At 44.7% G+C, this 25,377-nt stretch overlaps 1 protein-coding gene and 2 pseudogenes across 1 annotated transcript; all 3 read right to left on the minus strand.

Annotated features, from left to right (window-relative positions):
* Positions 1-2,559: 2,559 nt before the first annotated feature.
* LOC125525259 (MADS-box transcription factor 31-like) lies at positions 2,560-4,182 on the minus strand (annotated as a pseudogene).
* A 7,830-nt stretch (positions 4,183-12,012) lies between these two features.
* On the minus strand, positions 12,013-14,489 carry LOC147961279 (uncharacterized; annotated as a pseudogene).
* Positions 14,490-15,313: 824 nt separating this feature from the next.
* On the minus strand, positions 15,314-24,919 carry LOC147961280 (putative nucleolar protein 5-2). Its single transcript, XM_087533744.1, has 8 exons — positions 24,630-24,919; positions 24,155-24,249; positions 24,023-24,047; positions 23,795-23,798; positions 23,515-23,674; positions 23,261-23,437; positions 23,104-23,154; positions 15,314-15,502 (listed from the first exon to the last, which is right to left on the minus strand). The coding sequence occupies exons 1-8, from the start codon at positions 24,685-24,687 to the stop codon at positions 15,314-15,316; spliced, it is 759 nt and encodes a 252-aa protein (XP_087389870.1). The 5' UTR covers positions 24,688-24,919.
* Positions 24,920-25,377: the final 458 nt, after the last annotated feature.

A 25,377-nucleotide genomic window follows, 5' to 3' on the forward strand; every position in this document is an offset into this window, starting at 1 on the left:
TCGGCCTCGGAGTCTGGCTCTAGGTGGCCACCGGGGTGGTGATGGCGGCGGCTCTGTGGATGGCGGTGATGGCGGGGCTGGTGGCGCAGGTGGTGGTGTACTTCGTGTGCAAGAGCTGCCACCGCCGGAGCTCCGACGGCACGACGGCGAAGAACCTGGAGGACGTCGGCCGGAGAGGGCGAGCCACTAGGAAGCGACAGTGACGGACCGCCCAGCGACACGGCGAGTGCCTAATTGGCCAGCTATAAGCTTGGACATTTTGCATTGGATGCTTGGGATTTATATATGTGATCGAGTGTGATTGTTGGAAGGATGTGCATTTTGATGAACTGTATCACTCTAGTCATTGCCGTATGCAGCAAACCAAAGCCAGTGCGTTCAATTTTTCTTGCAATTCTACTACTCCTACAAAGATTCATAGTGTCCGGACAAAATATTGCATCCAGTTCCTTAGTTATAAAAGTATTTACATTTTTGTTTGAAGTACTCAAATCCCCAAAACAACTTCTCCGGGCAGTTAGAGAAATGATAGGAACTTGTTGGACGAATACATGAACAAGTACTCGCCGTGTAGTCCCTTGTGACTTCTAAAGATGGCAAACATGCACAGAAATGATAGGAACTTCTTGGGCTGGGATGCACTACTTGGAGCTGCGTTGTCAATAGAGGGCAAGTTCATGAACTCAAGTAACTTCAAGTAGAATGTCTCAAAAAAAAAAATCAAGTGGAAGTAATCAAACAAAAGAACTGCAATTACCCTTGTGACTTTCAATTGATGGAGGAGAAAAGTTCATTTTCTCAATGTCAATTTCTTCTGTATACCAAACACAGATTCCAAGCCTGAATTTATACATCTATAGATAGCCATAAATGTTGTTAAGCATAACTTTTGTCTGCGATGTAAAAGTCTTCTGTGGTTTCTACTTTCTATGAAACCCTCTTCATGTCACGTGCAAAAATACTAAAATAGCAGATACAATAAATCAATATTTACTATTAAATTGAATCTAGATATTTTAAACAAACCTACAGCCTCGTCAAAACAACTAAATTCATTTCTGCAACTTAGAGCGCCTATATCCGAATTCAATAAATCAAATAAAAAACAATGATAAGAGTTTAACTGAAGTTATACAAAAAGAAATCTAAATTTATGTCACATCTAGATATGTCTTAGATAGCCCATTTTTTAAAACATAGGTAGACAAGGCGGTCATAGTCCGTGTGGGAGAGCTCCAGATATGTCTGGTCAAGCCAGTTTCACTGGAGAGGAGAAGAAGTCGTTCTTCAAGTCGATTGACAATTGCTTCAAGATGTGTTAGCCTATTCAGAGACGTCATATTCAGGATATCAACGGAGGCAAGTTGTACAGGCGTAACAAGAAGCTAGACCAGACAGCCGCTGGTATGCACACCGAGCTAGGATCAGAGTCAGAGGACAAGGATAGTGTGTCCATTACTTGCTCAAACCCATCGACTCACGTAGCTCCGGCATTGAACAAACATGGAGATCAGGACGTGATGCGGCCGGCGAGTCTATTCAATGCCGACGCTAGTGAGAGGTCGCGTCCACTCTGAGCATGAATGCAGTGTTGATGCTCTCGAGCGGCATGAATGTGCGACAAGCACATCGCTCAGGAGAGGGGTTTGTGTAGAACCTGGGTTCCAGACGTGTGCGTCGCAGCGGTCCGGACGCCCGCAAAGACACCCTTGTTTGTTTCCGATTTGTGGAAAAACGAACGTCAAAATCCATACGTGGACCAATGACGTGGTGTGTTGAATGTCCCGCAGCATCTAGGCCGCTCAGTCCGGACGGTTTGAGGGTCAGTGTTGGAGAAGCGCTTACCTGTAATGGTCGGAAGGATGACAAACTACGACTATTCCTAAAATAATAACAATCTGTTGTCATTTGTTTAACATGCAGGAAGGTAGATACGCAAACAGATGAAGTACATATGCTGATCAACCCATTCATGTTAGATGTAATCATATATTAGAAAAATATCAGGTGATACCAACCCTCAAATATAGCACTGATGTCAAAGAGAACATTGCCGTAGATTCGTATGGACCGACGTGATACATGGGAGTGCTACTGTGCTAGCCAGTACGGCAGTAGCATACGGGAAATCCCGTGGAGCAAAATGGGACTTCTGTACATATAGTGTTGACAAAACATTGCGGTGCACCACTAGTCAACTGCATGTCCTTTGTGCGTACGTCGGATACTTGTCCATAAACTACTGGGCAGCTACTTAGGAGGGGTACTACTAAGTTTTACTCCCTTCATTCGGAATTACTCGTCTCGGAAATGAATGTATTTAGAACTAAAATACATCTAGATACATTAATTTTTGCGACAAGTAATTCCAAACGAAGGGAGTAGCTACATACTCCATGCATTAACTATTTTTTTGCAAATTATGCATTAACTAATTATTAGCCTCCGGCCCATTCTATCAGGTTTCTCTCCTTCTCAATCTGCAAAACAACAGAATAATACGGGAAATCACCAAGAAGTTTAGTTTACAAGTAATGTGTTTTATACGCACGACGTTAATCACCATCGCTGCAGGTTGGGATCCCGCACGTCGGGGAGTGCTGCGGCCACAGCTGCAGAGACGTGGACAACCCCTCCTCCTCCGCCTCCGGGAAGAAGCCCCGAACGCCGACGCCGGTAGCATCATCGGCGCCATGAGCTTCCGCCTCCACGGCCGCACGACGCCGCTCGTCATGGTTCATCTTGCAGAGTCAACATGTACACATTCAGGAAGGCAGTTCAGTACGAACATGACTACATCAGCCTAGCAGGCAGGCAGCGACGCAAATTACCACGTGGCGCATGAGGCTGTTCTTCTCCTCCAAGATGCGCACCTACATGTCCACGCACGCACAATCAAATGAACGATTTGCTTATTTGCATCTTAATTAATGTTGGTTATCTTTCGATTATATGTCCGTCTCATAATGTAAGACATTTTTAACGGGAAATACATTTTGGTTCTTGGTTGTGTATACACTCTATATGAGGATATTTTTTAATAAATAATTAAACAAAAAGTCAAAATGAAGATTTTTTAGAATAAACTTGACTTACTTTTGCACTAGTATATAAATTTTCACGAAGAAAAAACCAACGTTGACTTCATAGCGGGAATGACAAAATTTATTTGCTATTATTGGCCACTATTCACACTATTTTGGCCAAAAATTTGTCTTTTTTGAAAATAAGTCAAAAGGGGATTTTCTTTTTGTGAAAATTTTCTCACAAGTACAATGGCAGATCAATTTTATTTCAAAAATATTTTCAATTTTTTGACTTTTTGTTGAATAACTATTATTTTTTCATATAAAATGTAGATGTCCCCATAGAAAACGTATGCGTCCGTTTTTTGACACTGCACTAGTGCAAAAACAACTGACATTACGGGACGGAGGCAGTAGTTACCTTGTGGCGTGATTCCTCTAATTGCTGGTTCAGTAGTTTATCCTGCACACAAGAAAGTCGTGCAGTGATTAACATGACCGTTCAACTCAAACACTCACATGCAATCGCAGTGAATTTTGCCTGGTCGTGGTGTGTGTAGTGTACCTTCATTCCACGGACTTTACACAACGCGCACTCTAGCTTCTGCTCCAGATCGGCGAGTTCCTCCTTGGTGGTTGAAGATGGTATGTCTTCTCCGGTCATCATCCGATGGCTCGCCACGAGATGGTCACGCTCACGCTTCAGCCTTGCGATATCCTCCAACAGTTTCTGTATGTAAAGAATCATATTGATCAATCAGAAATTCAATAAAAATAGCCAAACTGTAGAAACAAATCCGTTCTTCCAAATAGCGGTGCACCCTAAAATCAATTTGCAACCGGCCGGGCGGGATAAAATCACGACGGACGGACGAACGGCCGTGGAGAAGAAGTGTGAGAAAGATGGACGCAGGCAAGGGACGGACAGACCTGGTATGGGGGCTGCAGTAGTCGTGGTGGAGCTTGCCGGTGCCGTCGAAGACGAGGACGCCGAGGTGCGCGTCGCAGAGCGCGGCGAGCTCCTGCGCCTTGTTCAGCAGCCCGCGGCGGCGCTTGTGGAAGGTGACCTGCCGCGACGCTTTGTTGTCGATCCTCTTCATCTCCACCTTCCCGCGCCCCATCTTCGCTTGCAACTTGGCGAGTGGCCGATGTGGATGCTAGCTAGCTTGGAGAGGGAAGTGGTCAGTAGTGCAGTCCGCGGTGCCAACCAGGAGGTAGCTAGAAGGAGAAGCAATGTATGTAGTGCCATGCCAGTGCCAGTGCCAATATTTGACAGCGGAGCTGCTAAAAATCAGTCGACTGAGACTTCGCGAAGTCTCAGTCGACTGACGAGCCGTCCGATCCGTTTGTTGCTTGTAGATTCACGCTGGGTTGTTTTTGTGCCTTTTTTCGGCCTGTCTAAGGCGCGGTGGGCTCGGACCAGTCCGTTCGCCTTTTTCTACGTCAAAGCGCGGCCGAGGGTGAGCGTTTTGCTTTTTCGTGGGCTGGGCTTTTTTGTTTGTCTGTTTCTATCTTGATTTTTTTCTCGGTCCGCTTTCTTCTTTTTGACGTTTTGTTATAGGGGAGGGGAAGCGGCCACCGGTGGTAAATTAAAGGAGGGGAAGCTGCAGTCATTCGTCTCTATCCATTCCCCTCTCCCCCCATTCTCTCTCTATCACTTTTTACCTCTGTCAAAATCTGAAGATCTCTGCAGCAAACGAAGGAATTGCTGTGCTGCTCAACGTCCAACGAGAGTATGGGGGACGCTGCTGATGGAGTAAGTGCTACCCCCCCCCCCCCCCCCCCCCCCCCTCTTTTTCTTCCATCTTTGTTTTTCCATTTGATTTGTTGGACGAGAGTAGTAGATCCGAGGGAGTTTTGAGTTCCATTTTCTTGTTTTTGTTGGGCGAGAGCAGTATACCTGATTTGAAGCATAGAATCGATTCTTTTTTTTATTCAAGCAGTGATATGTAGAGTGTCCTCTTTTTTGTATGTGTTGAGGATTATTACTGACCCAGACCACCTCATTTTTTGTTACTGAACCCAAACCCAACCCCCCTGAAATCAGTAGCATGTTTTTGTGAAATCAGTAGAATGGCTGAGGATTCCTTTTTTGTTTGTGGAATACAGTGGCTCAGTCTGTTGTTTTTGTTATTTTTTAGATTGTTTAATGAAACCCCTACTTATTTTACTGGAATCAAGAGAGATACTTACTGAATCTATCATTAGGGGAGTGGGTATCTTCTTTTGTTTTTTCAGATTTTGTTATGGGACCCTATTCTTAATCAGTAGCATGTTTGTGAAATTACTGAACCCCACCCCCCTCATATATATTACAGAACCCAAACCCATCAAAATGAGTAGCATTTTTGTGAAATCAGTAGTATGTTTTGATTATTTTTTTGTTGAATGGAGTGGCTTAGTCTGTTGTTTTAGTTTTAGTTTTTTAGATTGTAATGAAACCCTATTTTTGTTTACTAGAAACAATAGAGATAATTTACTGAATCTATCAATAGAGAGTGTGGTATCCTTATTTTGTTTTTTCAGATTTTTCATATGGAACCCTTTTTTATTAATGAGTAGCATGTTTTTTGAAATCTTTCCCCTGTAATAAGAGAAAGATTTGTTACTGAATATGTCACTAGGTAGGAGGGGGCATGTTCATTTGTTTTTGTCAAATTTCTGGCTGAAACTGTATTAATCAATAGCATGTTCAAAACTCTCTTGTTTTTCTGGAATATAAGAGAATGATTACTAGATTGAAGCATAGAATCTGAGGGGATATTTTTTGTCCAAATTTTTTTATTGATTGAAATGTTTGTGTGCCTAATTCAGTAGATATGAGAGGATCTTTTTGATTCGGATTAAGTTCAAAGTACTTGTCTTCTAACTTGGTCGCAACTGTGGGGATCTTTGTTTTTGTCGGAGGGGCGGCGTCGAGAGAGAGAGAGGAGCCTAGTTGCATGCTCAACTTTAGGCATGCAACTGCATGTCTTATAACTTGGTTGCAACTCGAGTTTTCATTTTTGTTGTACTGGTAGAGGGGCCAGTTGCATGTCCCACAACAGGCACGCAACTGCATATCTTCTAACTTGGTCGTAACTAGGAACCTTTGATTTGTCGGAGGGGCGGCGTTGAGAGAGAGGGGGGACAGTTGCATGACCCACACTAGGCACGCAACTTCATGTCTTTTCCCAACATGGTCGCAATTGCATGTATTATAACTTGGTCGCAACTCGAGTTTCATTTTTTGCTATATGAGGAGAGGGGCCAGTTGCATGTCCCATACTAGGACACGAAAAAGCATATCTTCTTACTTGGTCGCAACTGGGGGACCTTTGTTTTTGTCGGAGGGGGTAGCATCGAGAGAGATGGGCCCAGTTGCATGTCCCACAATAGGCACGCAATTGCATGTCTTCTAACTTGGTCGCAACTGGGTGGGCCTTTGTTTTTTGTCGGAGGGGGCGACGTTGAGAGAGAGGGGCCAGTTGCATGTCCCACATAGGCACGCAAGTGCATCTCTTGTAACATGGTCGCAACTAGGGACCTTTGATTTATCGGAGGGGCGGTGTCGAGAGAGGGGGAGCTAGTCGCATGCCCCACACTAGGCACGCAATTGCATGTCTTCCAGCATGGTCACAACTGCATGTCTTATAACTTGGTTGCAACTCGGTTTTAATTTTTGTTGTACGGGAAGAGGCACCAATTACTTGTCCCACAACAGGCGCGCAACTGCATGTCTTCTAACTTGGTCGCAACTGGGGACATTTCTTTTGTCGGAGGAGGCGGCGTCGAGAGAGGGGGGCCAGTTGCATGTCTTATAACTTGGTCGCAACTCGGCTTCCATTTTTCTTGTACTGGGAAAGGGGCCAGTTGCATGTCCCACAATAGGACACGCAACTGCAGTCTTCTAACTTTGTCGCAACATGGGACCTTTGTTTTGTCGGAGGAGGCAACGTTGAGAGAGAGGGGGCCAGTTGCATGTCCCACACTAGGCACGCAACTGCATGTCTTCTAACTTGGACGCAACTGGGGACCTTTATTTTGTTGGAGGGAGAGGCGCCGAGAGAGAGAGAGAGAGAGGGCCAGTTGCATGTCCCACACTAGGCACACAATTGCATGTCTTCTAATTCCGGCATCGTCGCAATTGCATGTCTTATAACTTGGTCGCAACTTGACTTCCATTTTTTTGTTGTACGGGGAGAGGGGCCAGTTACATGTCCCACACTAGGCACGCAACTGCATGGGTTCTAACTTGGTCACAATTGGGGGCCTTTATTTTGTCAGAGGGGGCTAGTTGCATGTCCCGCACTAGGCACATAATTGCATGTCTTCTAACTTGGTCGCAATTGGGGGGGCCTTTGTTTTTGTCAGAAGGGGCGGCGTTGAGAGAGATGGGGCCAGTTTGCATGTCCCACTACAGGCACGCAACTGCATGTCTTCTAACTTGGACGCAGCTGGGGGACCTTTGTTTTGTCGTAGGAGGCGGCGTCGAGAGAGGGGCTCGTGTTGAGTGATGCCAACAAATGGTGCAAATGGCATATTGTAACAGTTCGTCTGGTATGTCGTGCCAAAACTCAAACAATCACCATATAACTCATACATTTTTCTCGAGTAGCCATCCGCCCAGGATAAGCACAACACCTTGTCGATGTCCTCATCAGCAACTTTGAATGCATAGTAGAAATTTGTGTGTAACACAAGTTGGAAGCTGCAGAGTTTTATAGATGGCCATGGTTATAACATATCACAATAGAAGATGCATAAGCAATCATCAAAGTTTCACCTGTTCTTGTTGTCCTGTTTTTATAACACAAGCATCAGTAAAGTTTGTGTATTCCTGAAGTAGAGTTGAGAACATTCCTGAAGTAAAGTTTGTCTTTTTGATAAAAGGAACTAAAACTGTCTGATGATTTGTGCTAGTGGCTATAATGTTTGTCCAGTTCATATCCTTAGTTTTTTCTGCCTTTTTGTTTTTTTTTGTTTTTTAGTCCCCTTGTTCACAACACTAATGTCACATATACATTTTGTGAATACAGCAGCACACGAGCACTGACACGGATGAGAAAGGAAGCGACCCTGAAAATAAAACAGACAACTGAAATGCAGAAGGCAAAGAGCAGTGTCTTGGAGATCCAGCATTAGAAGAGAAAGGATATCATGAAGAAATCACTGACACGGAAGCATGAGAGGGTTCGCTTTTTGAAGAAGTTGCTACAATGGTTAGTAACCTTTTTCTATAAATATTCATGATTTTTTTAGTTTTTTTTAGTTGAAACAGTGGGTTAACTAGGTAACACATGATGTTAACTAGCTGTGTCGCCGCTCCATACTCATGCTAAAGTTTAAACTAACTAATACATGAACTTTTGTTAACTAGCTACTTAATGCAGGGAAGTTAACCAGCCGTGTCAACATGTCTATGTACTCTTGTTGAAACTAGGAAGAGGAGCATCTGCAAGCTGCTAGTCAACTTTAGTACTAAAAAACATCTATAAGTTGCTCTGATCAATTCCATGAACAATGGACATCACGGCTCTGTTTAGCTAGCTCTGAACAGCAACTCCCCTCCTCGTATGTACATTCATAATTTTTTGTATCTATATTGGTTGGGCCTGGCCTCCAACTTTTTTGTTCAATAACTTTTTCCGGATGTGTGTACAAACAAACAAACAAATCATAACCCAGCCCATCCCAAAGTAGCAAACAAACAAACAGGAAAACGAAAATAAGCCCAGTTTCTAGCCGGATACAACCCAGCAGTACAAGAGCTAGTAAACAGGCCTAATCTACTCGTGATGACGTCAGACGACTGGGACTTCGCGAAGTTTGACTGAGACCTAGACAGATCCATTTGACAGATACATTTTACTTGTGTGGCACGTACCCAACTCTGCGCAAGCCTTGAAGGCGGTGGGGTAGCTGCTTCTTCTTTTCTTGTTCCTTTGGGGCTAAGTCTGCAACCGTACCTTGACGAGGGTCAAAAGAGGAAGCAGCAGAGGCGATAATCGATATGCAGGGAACAACAGCTGGCTAGGCGGCGGCGGGGCAGGGCCTCTGGTCTCCTCCGGCGAGTCCACGGCCAGGCGCCTCCGTAACGTACTGGCAACATGCAGCGCAGTTGCCAGCAAGTTTCGTTCGGCGACCAGCTTTGACCACTTTGCTCCCCTGTGTCTGCCCGTTTGTGTAGCAGTAGCAGTAGCAGTTCTTTTTTGCAACGAACTTGGGGAACTTTATTGCATAGCTAGCATATGATTACAATCTGCCCTCAGGCCACTAAGAAGAAAGGATGGACAGCTCTCAAGCCAACAGTCTGAAACCAACAAAGAACAGGCCCGTTTAGCACAAGAGTCTGCCAAAGTATTGGCCTCCCTTGGAACATATCTAACAGAGAAATAGATAAAAAAAGAAGACTTCTTCCCAATGTCATCTAAAATAGGCGCAACAATTGACCTCGAACTGTCACGCGATAACCAGAGGTTGACAACCTCTAAACAATCTACCTCCATCAGCACATGTGAGAAACCACGCAGCTGAGCGAAGATGACTCCTTCCCTTAGAGCTAAGGCCTCCGCAACGAGAGGATCTGTCACCCCCGGGAAAGGTTTGCTCCATGCTCCGATAAACGAGAGATGAGACCGAGCTATCCCACCCCCTCCCGCACATCGAGCTTCACTATTAATAGCACCATCCGTGTTGATCTTAATCCATCCCACATCCGGCGGACGCCACTGCGTACCCGCCACGCCACTCTTGGGTTTAGGAACATCAAGCATCAAAATATCATCGCGAACTGTCTTTACTGCCTGAACTGGATCATAACCGATCTTGTCATGCGTCCATCGATTCCGATCAGACCATATCGCATGCATTACCGTGATTAATTCGCATCTGTCTTGATCATCTATGATGCCGTCCATCAAAACATCCCTCGCCCAAGTGGCAGGGTGTAACCTTGGTAACTTCAAACCCAAGAAATCTCGGGCTGCTGTCCAAAATAGCTTGGCATGTGAACAGTTTATCAGTGCATGTCGTAGATCTTCCACTGAGGCTTTACACAGATCACACACAGCTGCTGTCCGGATATGCCGATGCTGAAGAGTAGCATAGTCTGGTAGGATTCCACGCAAGACCCACCACCAGAAAACACGGACTCTGGGAATAACCTTTAGTTTCCACAAGGCGATCCACATGGGTCTATCTGAAGTTGAAGACTCCGCTATCGTTCCTTCCTCTAGAGTTGAACGCTCTTTCCGAGTCACTAGAGCACGATAAGCCGTTTTAACAGAATAGACACAGGACCTCTCCAAGTCCCATGCAAGATAATCTTCACCACCATCCGCTCTCAAAGGTATATTCAAAATTGCATCTGCATCTGGTGCAAGAAAATTTCTTCGAACCAAATCCACATCCCACGCTCCATTCTCATGATCAAATAATTCAGAGACACGATTTAAAGGATCGGCCCCGATGCGACCCATAGGCATGAGAGTAGCCGTGTTCGGTATCCAGCGATCCGTCCAGATGGAGATGGATTCCCCATCCCCAATCCTCTTGATCAAGCCTTGTTCCAACGCCGCATGCCCTGAAATAATAGCTTTCCACGTAGCAGATGCCGAGCGAGGTGCTGTAGCTTCCATAAAACTGCAGTTATGGAAATACTTTCCCTTCAGAACTCGCGAACACAGGGAGTTAGGGTTTGTCATTAGCCGCCACCCCTGCTTACCAAGAAGGGCTAGATTAAAAAGCTCAAAGTCACGAAAACCCATGCCTCCTTCTGCTTTCGGTACAGAGAGATTCTTCCAAGACAGCCAATGAAGAGATCTCCTATCAATGTCACTGCTCCACCAATATTTAGCCATGGAAGACGTTAATCGTGAGCAAACCCCCTTGGTCAATTGAAAACAAGTCATGCTGAACGTAGGTATGGCTTGGACCACTGATTTGAGCAAAACCTCCCTCCCAGCACATGCCAAATTCTTTTCAGACCAACCTTGCATCTTACTCCGGCTCCTCTCACCAATATGAGAAAAGCTCCCACTTGTAATCCTGCCGACCGCCGTTGGTAGACCCAAGTAGCGTTCGGTAAGAGCTTCAACAAGAATTCCTAGTGCCTGTTTAATCTCAGCCCTTAGAGGAGGCACATCATTAGGGCTGAAATAAACTGCACTCTTCTCCCGGTTTACTGCCTGACCAGAGCATGCAGCATAAATCCTGAGAATATCATTCAATCTCTGTGCACTTTCCACCCTCGCATTCATAAAGATTAAACTGCCGTCCGCAAAAAGCAAATGATTAACCCAAGGCGAGTGGACACTCACCCTAATACCTCGATCAATATATGCGCCGCCATAATAATTCATTAAGGATGTAAGGCCCTCTGCACATATAAGAAAGAGAAAAGGAGATGCTGGATCCCCTTGTCGCAACCCTCGGGAAGGTTTGAAAAACGGAAAAAGTGATCCGTTTACCTTAACCGTAAACCGGACAGAGGTGACACACTTCATAATGAGACGCACAAACTTGTCACTGAATCCCAGCTTAACTAACATCGCCTCCAAGTAATGCCACTCGACACGGTCATAAGCTTTCAACATATCGAGTTTGACGGCACATGAGGCTTGTTTGCATCGCTTCTTTTTCTTCATAGCATGCACACTTTCGTAAGCTACCAAGACGTTGTCGGTAATCAACCGTCCTGGTACAAAAGCACTTTGTTCCTCCCCAATAATCTCATCCATAAATCCGCGTAGCCGGTTAGTTATTGCCTTGGATGCAATTTTGTACAAGACCGGGCAAAGAGAAATTGGTCGGTATTGAGTTATTTTCTGAGGGTTTCGTACCTTGGGAATAAGAGTGATGGTTGTATCATTGAGACCCAACGGTAGCTCCCCCCATTCAGAAAATCGAGCACGGCCGCCGTAATATCACTGCCTAGAACCTCCCAATGTCGCTGGAAGAACCCAGCAGTAAACCCATCCACTCCTGGCGCTTTTGACGGCGCCATCTAGAAAAGAGCTTTGCGTACCTCCTCCGCCGTGAATTCCTTCTCAAGTAAATCATTCATGGCTTCATTAACATGTAGCGGAACGAATTGCAGCAATTCTGACATGTCATTGTACCCCTGTGACTGATAAAGGTTTTGATAGAACTCCTGAACCTCGGCCTCCACCTCATCAGGGTCATCACAGACCGAGCCATCTGCTCTCTGTAGAGAGACAATTCTATTGCTTCGACTACGATGCGCTGCCTGAGATTGATAATATTTTGTGTTCCGGTCTCCTTTGCGCAGCCAGTTAACTCTAGACCTTTGTTTCATCCACACCTCCTCTTGACGTAAAACCTCCTGCAGTTGAGCGGCCACCCTTAGCTCTTCAGTGTTCGGCCCCCTCCCAATGGAGGCTGCTCGTAGTCGTTCCAACTGATTCTGAAGTTTCTTCATCTTTTTGGCAATGTTTCCAAACTCACGGGCACCCCAGGACCCGAGTCCACTCTGGACAGCTGTGAGTGCATGCACCACACCCTCCAAACCTTCACGGCCAGACTCTGATTGCCATATTTCTTGCACCAGAGAATCATAATCACAGTGAGTCTGCCAAACATTTTCGTAACGAAACGGTCGCGAACCATGCCGCCCCCCTCTCGCTTGTACTTTCCTCAACTCAGCAAGAACATAACAATGGTCAGATGCTGTTGAACTAATATGCTTGACACATGAAAACGCATACAGGGATAAAAAACTTGCATTAGCAAAGGCACGACCAATTCTAGCTTTTACATTTGCACTACCCTGTTGCTTATTATCCCATGTAAAGGGAACACCTCTCCATCCAAGATCTTGGAAAGAGCAAAAATCAATTACTTCACGAAAAGAGCGCATTTGCCACTCCAGCCTCATATGCTCGCTGAAATGCTCGGTCGCATACATAGTTTCGTTGAAGTCGCCCATGCATAGCCATCCTTGATGCGGAACACCATGCAACGTACGCATAAACTCCCAGCTATGGTGTCTATTTTCAGCTCGGGGTTCACCGTAAAAACCTGTGAAGCGCCAAGGTTCATTCTGATCATCTCCCGACCAACACATCTATATGAGCCTTACTGTAATTCTTGAGTTCAACATGCACACTATCATTCCAGTACAGCCCAATGCCTCCACTGAGGCCATTGCTATCCATAGTAAAACAACCAGTAAAACCAAGTAAGCTCTTTAGACTCTCAACACGTTTCCCTTGAATTTTTGTTTCCATTACGAATAGAAGGGAGGGACCTTCCTGCTTCACCACTTTGCGAAGCTCCCGAACTGTCTCCGGATTCCCAAGCCCGCGACAGTTGCAACTCAAACAATTCATTGGGACGGGCAGGGCTGCATTGCAGCCTCTGCCGAATTCTCTGGCGTTGGTTTGTTCTTTTTCGCTATCCGTTCGAATCCCTCCTCAGTCCCATCCTCCTCCCCACCCCTCTGTTCCTCATGACATCCCGGGTCCGAGTTCTGTGTCCCCTCACCCGAAGCAGTCAGCAGAAGGGGAGATGTGCTATCGACACGGCGATAAACCTGTTTTGGCGCCTCCTTTCTCTTGTTCAGATTGGTGTTCTTCTTCCTAGGAGAGTTCACCTCCTTACCACCTGCCGGAACGTTGCTGGAGTTCTTTGACTCCCTCTGACCGCCCGGTTCAGCATAATATTCCCTGCCGGCCGAATCACCGGATGCAGTCTTCTTCCGCTCCTCAGCCCTCAAACCCAAACCAAACGGGAGCTCGCCATTGACATCCCGTTGACCAGGAGTAGGACAGAACGGGTCAGCATGACCCAATCGGCCGCAAGAAAAGCAAAAGTGAGGAACATTCTCATACTGGATATCATATGCATCTTGCTGTTTCCTTTTCGCCGAATCAATCACAATCCACCTTCTAAGAGGCTTGTTTACATCAATGGCAACCCTAGCGCGCAGAAAACCACCCATGTGATCGAACTGCGCCGAGGAAGCCTGTGGATCAATCTGTTTTGCTATCATCCTTCCCCATGAGTCATCCCGGAGATTGTAGGGCAAGTTCAAAACCCTTGCCCATAGATGGAGCCTGTCAAAACGAACCTCGTCCGGCCTCATGCAGTCCCAGACAAAATCACGGCATTCTTACTAATATGCCATGGGGACCCCGCCCACACGCGATCACGATCTCTCTGAGATTCAAAATCAGCCACAAACATGTTCTCCCCCATAGATCTGAACTGGAGCCCCCGGGGATTCCCCCATGCCGGACGGAGAGCATTAGCAATGGTGTTGATATGCAGTAGATTTCGGTGAAGAATCTTCCCTGCTAATAGCCACTTCTCCGGCGCATCCTCCTCGCGATCATCGATGACCAGCGGAGTAGCTTCTTCCTCGGTAATACCCAGCTTTCCTAGGGCCTCTTCCAGCCGAGCCCTGGCCGTGCGCGGCGATTCCGACCCGCCCGCACCCTTGCCCCGATCAGATGAGGCCATCTTCCAGGGATCCCGCTGCGCACCGCCGATCAGACGTCGACGAGCGCCTTCTTTTTCCCCCGAACCCTAGTCGCCGCCGCTTGGGAGGTTTTTAGGGTTTCGTGAAAAAACTAGAGGTCGGACAAGTCATGGCCATGGACTAGTACTCCTGTAGCAGCAGTAGCAGTTCGGCCATTGACAAGCGCACTCCAAAGAGTATATTAATTATCTGTAGACACAGTACACCCGGACGACACGGACCAGCAGATAACCAGTTTCGCGTGCAATGAAACTAAGAGTACTCTCCTCGCCGGCGTCCACGGGCTCTGTCTTCAGTTCACCACCTCTCTACCGGCGGCGAATACATGCATGGATCGTGCATGCATCTCACGTCCTTCACCACCGGTGCCGATCGAGCTCCGCGCGCATGCACGGGCCATGCAGCAGCGAGATACCTACCAGGGTTGCCCCTCTTCATCACATTCCATGACCCGTCCGGGGATCAGAACGCCAACGGCTTGGAAAAGCTATGCGCGTCCAGCTTGTCGCGCGTCCGCCAAACCGAAAATCCAGGACTTGCTGTATCGGACACAGAGGCTAACTCCAGCACGCGATCCCATCCTGTTCGGATGCGTCCGTTTAGGGTAAAACGGATGAACAATATGACCCATAACGGGATGCATGAACGCCTTATCCGGATGCGTCCGTTTTTAATTCAAATTCAATGATATATTTTTAATAATTACACATAACCTATGTTTGGTTTGGCCTAATTTACGGTCAAAATTAAATTTTGGGATGCATGAACGCCTTATTCATATTGGAATGGTTGGACGTCGCCCACGTCAACTATGAGGAAGACCAGCATACGTGAATGCTCGTGACGAACGCTTGCGTTTCAGTACAACCTCCTTCACCGCCACGAGGATGCGCAGCTCATCCTTCTCAACTCGGTGGGAGTTGTGGCCAACACGCAGGCTCACTATGAGGGTGAGGTTGTCGAGGTTTAAGACGTGGTTCAATTTCTTTGTCATCTTTTTGGATAAAGGGTGGATTTTATTGACTCAAAATGAAGCATTAAGTGGATACAAACACAATAAGCACACACCCGGTTTCTGCATAGCTAGGATGCACACAACCACTATGAACACACTCACACACACAAAACGTCGGCAAATAGCAAAGTCATATATGACCAAAGCTATGCCTAAGCGAGAAAAAATAAATAAATAACCTGAAACGAACAAATCCTCGATTGACAAACTACAACTAAGACCATATCCGCACCAACCATTTCATGATACCACAAAGAAAATAGACAATGGGGTTCTTCAACAGCAACACCTTCAAGAAAGGAGCATCGCTCAAGTATCGTCGTCACCGGATCCAACCACCAAAGGCCGGATTCTAGGTTTTCACCCTGAAGAATCAGTCCGAGCATATCCGAGCATTGCCTCCAACAAGGTAACGACACAAAAGTATCTCCATTGCCAGGTTAACGAACTAGGGTCAGACCTAGGTTTTCACTCCAGTGCTCATCAAAGTCAATGTTGTGTTGTCCCCGCCACTTTTCTGCAATTTCAGCAAGTACATGCATTTGGCTGCCACCCCTACACCACCATATCCTCTGCGTCAAGCCGTCGTTTGTAGATTGCATCTCACCACTGAAGACAGCCATCGGATCTGAAGAAAGGAATCCTCAGATCTGATGATGGCCACCATAATCTGCATCCACCACTCCAGGCAGCCGCTCACACGCCTGCTCACACGCCTCAAGGCACTACCAGCAGGCGGGCAACCATGGGTAGGTCGGCAGATGCCAAACCATGCTGAATCAAGGTCCAGTCCGAGGTCAAGCCTACCTAGCCACCAACCCGTTTCCGAGAACGTCAGATGCCCAAGCAAGATCAGCGATGGGGAGGACCGTATGTGGCCACCTCCCGTCAGATCTGCGGGTAGGACACCTTACTCGAAGCCGGGAGAATGACCGACGAGTATGAAGGAAATATGCCCTAGAGGAAATAATAAAGTTATTATTTATTTCCTTATATCATGATAAATGTTTATTATTCATGCTAGAATTGTATTAACCGGAAACATAATACTTGTGTGAATACATAGACAAACAGAGTGTCACTAGTATGCCTCTACTTGACTAGCTCGTTGATCAAAGATGGTTATGTTTCCTAGCCATTGACATGAGTTGTCATTTGATTAACGGGATCACATCATTAGGAGAATGATGTGATTGACTTGACCCATTCAGTTAGCTTAGCACTCGATCGTTTAGTATGTTGCTATTGCTTTCTTCATGACTTATACATGTTCCTATGACTATGAGATTATGCAACTCCCGTTTACCGGAGGAACACTTTGTGTGATACCAAACGTCACAATATAACTGGGTGATTATAAAGGTGCTCTACAGGTGTCTCCGAAAGGTACTTGTTGGGTTGGCGTATTTCGAGATTAGGATTTGTCACTCCGATTGTCGGAGAGGTATCTCTGGGCCCACTCGGTAATGCACATCACTTAAGCCTTGCAAGCATTGCAACTAATGAGTTAGTTGCGGGATGATGTATTACAGAACGAGTAAAGAGACTTGCCGGTAACGAGATTGAACTAGGTATTGAGATACCGCCGATCGAATCTCGGGCAAGTAACATACCGATGACAAAGGAAACAACGTATGTTGTTATGCGGTCTGACCGATAAAGATCTTCATAGAATATGTGGGAGCCAATATGAGCATCCAGGTCCCGCTATTGGTTATTGACCGAGGACATGTCTCGGTCATGTCTACATAGTTCTCGAACCCGTAGGGTCCGCACGCTTAAAGTTTTGATGACAGTTATATTATGAGTTTATGAGTTTTGATGTACCGAAGGTTGTTCAGAGTCCCGGAGGTGACCACGGACATGACGAGGAGTCTTGAAATGGTCGAGACATGAAGATTGATATATTGGAAGCCTATATTTGGATATCAGAAGTGTTCCGGGTGAAATCGGGATTTTACTGGAGTACCGAGGGGTTACCGAAACCCCCCGGGAGCTTAATGGGCCATAGTGGGCCTTAGTGGAGAAGAGGATAGGCGGCCAGGGCAGGGCCGCGCGCCCCTACCCCCCTAGTCCGAATAGGACAAGGAGAGGGGGCGGCGCCCCCCCCCCCTTTCCTTCCTCTCTCCCTCCTCTTTCCCCCCTTCTCCTAATCCAACAAGGAAGGAAGGGAGTCCTACTCCCGATGGGAGTAGGACTCCTCCTGTCGCGCCTCCTCCTGGCCGGCCGCACCTCCCCCCTTGCTCCTTTATATATGGGGGTAAGGGGCACCCCAGAGACACAACAATTGATCATTTGATCTTTTAGCCGTGTGCGGTGCCCCCCTCCATCATAGTCCACCTCGATAATATTATAGCAGTGCTTAGGCGAAGTTCTGCGTCGGTAGAACATCATCATCATCACCACGCCGTCGTGCTGACGAAACTCTCCCTCAACACTCGGTTGGATCGGAGTTCGAGGGACGTCATCGGGTTGAACGTGTGCTGAACTCGGAGGTGTCGTGCGTTCGGTACTTGATCGGTCGGATCGTGAAGACGTATGACTACATCAACCGCGTTGTGCTAACGCTTCCGCTTTCGGTCTACGAGGGTACGTGGACAACACTCTCCCCTCTCGTTGCCATGCATCACCATGATCTTGCGTGTGCATAGGAATTTTTTTGAAATTACTACGTTCCCCAACAGTGGCATCCGAGCCAGGTTCTATGCGTTGATGTAATATGCACGAGTAGAACACAAGTGAGTTGTGGGCGATGTAAGTCATACTGCTTACCATCATGTCACACTTTGCTTCGGCGGTATTGTTGGATGAAGCGGCCTGAACCGACATTACACGTACGCTTACGCGAGACTGGTTTTACCGCCGTGCTATGCACACAGGTGACTAGCGGGTGTCAGTTTCTCCAACTTTAGTTGAACCGAATGTGGCTACGCCCGGTCCTTGAGAAGGTTAAAACAGCACTAACTTGACAAACTATCGTTGTGGTTTTGATGCGTAGGTAAGAACGGTTCTTGCCCAGCCCGTAGCAGCCACGTAAAACTTGCAACAACAAAGTAGAGGACGTTTAACTTGTTTTTGCAGGGCATGTTGTGATGTGATATGGTCAAGACGTGATGAGATATAAATTGTTGTATAAGATGATCATGTTTTGTTGAAGTTATCGGCAACTGGCAGAAGCCTTATGGTTGTCTCTTTATTGCATAAGATGCAAGCGCCAAATAATTGCTTTACTTTATCGCTATGCGATAGCAATAGTTGCAAGAGCAATAGTTGGCGAGATGACCATGTGACGACACATTGATATAGATCAAGATGATGGAGATGATGGTGTCATGCCGGTGACGATGGAAATCATGACGATGCTTTGGAGATGGAGATCAAAGGCACAAGATGATGATGGCCATATCATGTCACATATTTTGATTGCATGTGATGTTTATCTTTTATGCATCATATTTTGCTTTGATTGACGGTAGCACTATAAGATGATCTCTCACTAAATTTCAAGATAAAAGTGTTCTCCCTGAGTATGCACCATTTCCAAAGTTCGTCGTGCCCAGACACCACGTGATGATCGGGTGTGATAAGCTCTACGTCCATCTACAACGGGTGCAAGCCAGTTTTGCACACGCATAATACTCAGGTTAAACTTGACGAGCCTAGCATATGCAGATATGGCCTCGGAACATTGAGACCGAAAGGTCGAGCATGAATCATATAGTAGATATGATCATCATAGTGATGTTCACCATTGAAAACTACTCCATTTCACGTGATGATTGGTTATGGTTTAGTTGATTTGGATCACGTGATCACTTAGATGATTAGAGGGATGTCTATCTAAGTGGGAGTTCTTAAGTAATATGATTAATTGAACTTAAATTTATCATGAACTTAGTCCTAATAGTATTTGCATATCTATGTTGTAGATCAATAGCTCGCACATAGCTTCCCCGTTTATTATTGATATGTTTCTAGAGAAAAATAAATTGAAAGATGTTAGTAGCAATGATGCGGATTGGATCCGTGATCTGAGGATTATCCTCATTGCTGCACAGAAGAATTATGTTCTTGATGCACCGCTAGGTGACAGACCTATTGCAGGAGCATATGCAGACGTTTTGAACATTTGGCAAAGCTCGGTATGATGACTACTTGATAGTTTAGTGCACCATGCTTTACGGCTTAGAAATCGGGACTTCAAAAATGTTTTGAATGTCACGGAGCATATAAGATGTTCCAAGAGTTAAAATTAGTATTTCATACTCATGCATGTGTCGAGAGGTATGAGACCTCTGACATTACTTTGCCTACAAGATGGAGGAGAATAGCTCAACCAGTAAGCATGTGCTCAGATTGTCTGAGTACTACAATCACTTAAATCAAGTGAGAGTTACTCTAGTCACTATCACCAAGTTGCTAGAACTTCGTGATGAACTATAATATGCAAGGAATAACGGAAACAATTCCCAAGCTCTTCGTGCTGCTAAAATCGACGAAGGTAGAAATCAAGAAAAGCATCAAGTGTTGATGGTTAACAAGACCACTAGTTCCAAGAAAAGGGCAAAGGGAAGAAGGGGAACTTCAAGAAGAACGGCAAGCAAGTTGTTGCTCAAGTGAAGAGGCCCAAGTCTGGACCTAAGCCTGAGAGTAAGTGCTTTTACTGCAAAGGGACTAGTCACTGGTAGCGGAACTGCCCCAAATATTTGGCGGATAAGAAGGATGACAAAGTGAACAAAGGTATATTGGATATACATGTTATTGATGTGTACTTTACTAGTGTTTATAGCAACCCCTCAGTATTTGATAATAGTTCAGTTGCTAAGAATAGTAACTCGAAACGGGAGTTGCAGAATGAATAGAGACTAGTTAAGGGTGAAGTGATGATGTGTATTGGAAATGGTTCCAAGAATGATACGATCATCATCGCACACTCCCTATACTTTCGGGATTAGTATTGAACCTAAATAAGTCTTGTTTGGTGTTTTCGTTGAGTATGAATATGATTTGATCATGCTTATTGCAATACGGTTATTCATTTAGGTTAGAGAATAATTGTTATTCTGTTTACATGAATAAAACCTTCTATGGTTATACACCCAATGAAAATGGTTTGTTGAATCTCGATCATAGTGATACACATATTCATAATATTGAAGCCAAAAGATGCAAAGTTAATAATGATAGTGCAACTTATTTGTGACACTGCCGTTTAGGTCATATTGGTGTAAAGCGCATGAAGAAAATCCATGCTGATGGGCTTTTGGAATCACTTGATTATGAATTAGTTGATACTTGCGAACCATGCCTCATGGGCAAAGATGACTAAGACTCCGTTCTCCGGAACAATGGAGCGAGCAACTGACTTATTGGATATAATACATACTAATGTATGTGGTCCAATGAGTGTTGAGGCTCGCGGCGGGTATCGTTATTTTCTGATCTTCACAGATGATTTGAGCAGATATGGGTATATCTACTTGAAGAAACATAAGTCTGAAACATTTGAAACATTCAAAGAATTTCAGAGTGAAGTGGAAAATCATCGTAACAAGAAAATAAAGTTTCTACGATCTGATCGCAGAGGCGAATATTTGAGTTACGAGTTTGGTCTTCAATTAAAACAATGTGGAATAGTTTCACAAACTCATGCCACCTGGAACACCACAGCGTAATCGTGTGTCCGAACGTCGTAGTCGCACTTTACTAGATACGGCGCTATCTATGATGTCTCTTACTGATTTACCGCTATCGTTTTGGGATTATGCATTAGAGATAGCTGCATTCACGTTAAATAGGGCATCATCTAAATCCGTTGAGACAGCACCTTATGAACTGTGGTTTGGAAAGAAACCCAAGTTGTCGTTTCTTAAAGTTTGGGGTTGCGATGCTTATGTGAAAAAAAGTTTCATCCTGATAAGCTCAAACCCAAATCGGAAAAATGTGTCTTCATAGGATACCCAAAAGAGACTGTTGGGTACACCTTCTATCACAGATCTGAAGGCAAGACTTTTGTTGCTAAATTTGGATCCTTTATAGAGAAGGAGTTTCTCTCGAAAGAAGTGAGTGGGAGGAAAGTAGAACTTGATGAGGTAACTGTACCCGCACCCTTATTGGAAAGTAGTTCATCACAGAAATCTGTTCCTGTGAGTCCACCAATTAGTGAGGAAGCTAATGATGATGATCATGTAACTTCAGATCAAGTTACTACCGAACCTCGTAGGTCAACCAGAGTAAGATCCGCACCAGATTGGTACGGTAATCCTGTTCTGGAGGTCATGTTACTAGACCATGATGAATCTACAAACTATGAGGAAGCGATGATGAGTCCAGATTCCACAAAATGGCTTGAGGCCATGAAATCTGAGATGAGATCCATGTATGAGAACAAAGTATGGACTTTGATTGACTTGCCCATTGATCGGTGAGCCATTGAGATTAAATGGATCTTCAAGAGGAAGACGGACACTGATAGTAGTGTTACTATCTACAAAGCTAGAATTGTTGCAAAAAGATTTTCGACAAGCTCAAGGTGTTGAGTACGATGAGAGTTTCTCACTCGTATCTATGATTAAGTCTGTCCGAATCATGTTAGCAATTGCCGCATTTTATAAAATCTGGCAAATGAATAAACAAAACTGCATTCCTTAATGGATTTATTAAAGAAGAGTTGTATATGATGCAACCAGAAGGTTTTGTCAATCCTAAAGGTGCTAACAAAATATGCAATCTCCAGCGATCCATCTATGGACTGGTGCAAGCATCTCGGAGTTGGAATATACGCTTTGAAAAGCTGATCAAAGCATATAGTTTTATACAGACTTGCGGTGAAACCTATATTTACAAGAAAGTGAGTGGGAGCACTATAGTATTTCTGATAAGTATATGTGAATGACATATTGTTGATCAGAGATAATGTAAAATTATTCCGCAAAGCATAAAGGAGTTTTTCAAAGAAAGACCTCAGTGAAGCTGCTTACATATTGAGCATTAAGATCTATAGAGATAGATCAAGACGCTTGATAAGTTTTTCAATGAATACATGCCTTGATAAGATTTTGAAATAGTTCAAAATGAAACAGTCAAAGAAAGAGTTCCTGCCTGTGTTACAAAAGTGTGAAACTAAGTAAGACTCAAAGCCCGACCACGGCAGAAGATAGAAAGAGAATGAAAGTCATTCCCTATGCCTTGGCCATAGGTTCTATAAAATATGTCATGCTATGTACCAGATCTATTGTATACCCTACACTATTTTTGGGAGGGGAGTACAATAGTGATCTAGGAGTAGATCACTGGACAACGGTCAAAATTATCCTTAGTGGAATAAGGATATGTTTCTCGATTATGGAGATGACAATATAGGTTCGTCGTAAAGGGTTACGTCGATGCAAATTTTGACACTGATCCAGATGACTCTAAATCTTAATCTGGATACATATTGAAAGTGGGAGCAATTAGCTAAAGTAGCTCCGTGCAAAGCATTGTTGATATAGAAATTTGCAAAATACTTACGGATCTGAATGTTGCAGACCCGTTGACTAAACTTCTCTCACAAGAAAAATATGATCACACCTTAATACTCTTTGGGTGTTAAACAAGGCGGCAGCCGTCGCAATAATTTGCTTGTTGACCTGGAGACAAAGTACATTGCTTCATCATTAAAGAAGAAACGCAAAGCATAATGTTTTTATTGAAGTTTCATCCAAAATTTTGGTCCATGGCAACTTCTTAAATCACAATCTTTGTTTTGACATTACAGTCATAACGCTTCAAGACTTTTCGCAATCCCTTACTTATCGGGACGCGGTCCTCTTCAGCCAGCTGTGATTTTTCTCCAGGCACCAAACTTGGCATGCAATTCTGTATGCCCCACATCACCTCCATCACAGCTGGATTATATAGGCACTCTATTTTCTGCAAGAAGTCGCAGCAAAAATGGCGATCAAAGTTGTTCAGAAATATAGTTAAACCAGGAACTTAATTATACTCACCAATCTCTCTTCAATAATTTCCTTATATTCAGGCTTTCCAACTGCCAGTTTCTTCCCGCCGATCCACTTCCTGGTCATCTCAGTAAGCCTTTCGTTGACACCAGTGTTTTGATTAATGGCACTCGACTTGTCCTCAAAAGTTTGAAACTCTTTCAGCGGCCTGAGGAAGAAATAAAACAAGGATGAGCATGTTCAGGGGTAAGCAGAAACAATTAATCAAGTATCACGTCATGTCTCTCAATGTCAATGATGAGAGGGGGCTAATTCAGTAGGTATATACTGTACTATATCTCAACAGTAGCGATGTAATAAACTAGTATGTGTTCATGTTCCTCCCTCAAGGGTCAAGGCAAAACAAAGTAAATTAATAGAAAATGATGATGTAATCATGAACGGTGCAGGATAAGTAGTAGGATTAATTTTGCTGCTGCAAGCAACATGAGGAAATAAAATCAGAAGCAGGGAACCAAAGGAAAGAAGGAGGCACTAACAAGTTTTGCCGTGCAACCGTTGGTGAAATGAGACCATATGTCCTGCAGGAGACGAGGATAAAAAATAAAATTAGGCAAATGACATAGACAACAAGAGGAAGCAAGCAAGCGCATCAGTGACCAAGGAAGAAAGAACATGTAGGTAGTACCTCCATAGATTCTGGTCGGTTAATGAATGTCACACAAAAATGAAAAAGTGCAAAGCCAGAGGGTGTCTCGAACAGAAGGAGGATGAAATATTCATCTGCAGACAAGAAGTTATTGGCAAACTTAAGCAAGCATGCATGATTTATTCCACGAAAAAAAAAGAGAGAATAGAATTCAACATATTTCTTCGGTTCCCTTGGCGAGCCCTCGAACCCTAGATAGCATTGCCTTCGTCCCAAATTAGCAGTACCTAGGTACATCGGCATTGAGACAAATCTAAGACAGGCACTCAACTGTTCCATCCCATTCACTGAATGTTCGAGCAATGGAAGGCAACTGTTCCCGCCAGTTGAAATAAACTTCAGACCTAACCTAGGGTGTCCGGATCTGTTGGTCCAGACCCAAATTGATTTGCATGCAGAAACGCCCCCACGGCAGGTATGTGCTAGCTAGGGTGAGGTGGATCACGGCGGGCACCTAAAATGCGCTGGATTGTCGACGAAGGAACTGGAGCACGCCGGCGTCGCCTCTTCATCGCCGGAGGAAAAGAGGTTGAGGAGGTCCTCGATCGCGAGGTTCTACATCTACGGAATGGAGTCGGTTAGGTTTAATAGAGACGGATCGATCAATCTTGCTTGAAACGACACGAGCATCGGCCGTCCCAGCTATGGGAAGCGGACGTGTCGGTTTAGTTTGGTTTCCTTCCCATGTGCATATTTCCCATGTGCACATTTTCCAAATTCATGAACGTTTGTTGTGAAAAAAAACATGATTCCTAAAATTAATAGTGAACATTTTAAAATTTATTAAGAACGTCACGAATATTTTTTTATTTTGACATTTTTTTTAAATTTTAATACCATTTATTTGAATTCGAAAATACGTTTCTAATTTGTGAGCATTTTTATATTCAATTAAAAAATCGTGAAGATTTTAGAAAACACAATATTTTTGTAATTTTGTGAAAAAAGTAGTTTGCAATTTATACTTTTTAATACGTTAAAACATTAACCGGTTTTAGAGCTAAACGAAAAGAAAAAAACCTAACTGAAAGAAAAATAGTGTCGGATCTTGGAAAGCATCTTTGCGTTACCTCGACAATTTGACGCAAAGAGCTTTCCCAGGGCGCCAAGGTTGCCGGCTTGCGTGTTTTGGTCCCTGCGGGGCGCTTTGAAACGCGCGCTTAGGGGCAACGAAAAACAATAGGGAGAGGTGGCCCCGCGGG

The sequence above is a fragment of the Triticum urartu genome, chromosome 7A (assembly GCF_056163025.1).
Source record: "Triticum urartu cultivar PI428250 chromosome 7A, HENAU_Tu73, whole genome shotgun sequence".
Taxonomy (NCBI): domain Eukaryota; kingdom Viridiplantae; phylum Streptophyta; class Magnoliopsida; order Poales; family Poaceae; genus Triticum; species Triticum urartu.

What these genes read in the sequence shown, in the direction of transcription:
- LOC147961280 (XM_087533744.1), bottom strand. Translation starts at nt 24,687, where the DNA reads ATGAAGAGGCGACGCCGGCGTGCTCCAGTTCCTTCGTCGACAATCCAG. An exon ending in GACAATCCAGCGCATTTTAG is followed by an intron (nt 24,250 to 24,629) that starts GTGCCCGCCGTG and finishes TCTTGTCTGCAG; the next exon opens with ATGAATATTTCATCCTCCTT. An exon ending in ACCGACCAGAATCTATGGAG is followed by an intron (nt 24,048 to 24,154) that starts GTACTACCTACA and finishes CGTCTCCTGCAG; the next exon opens with GACATATGGTCTCATTTCAC.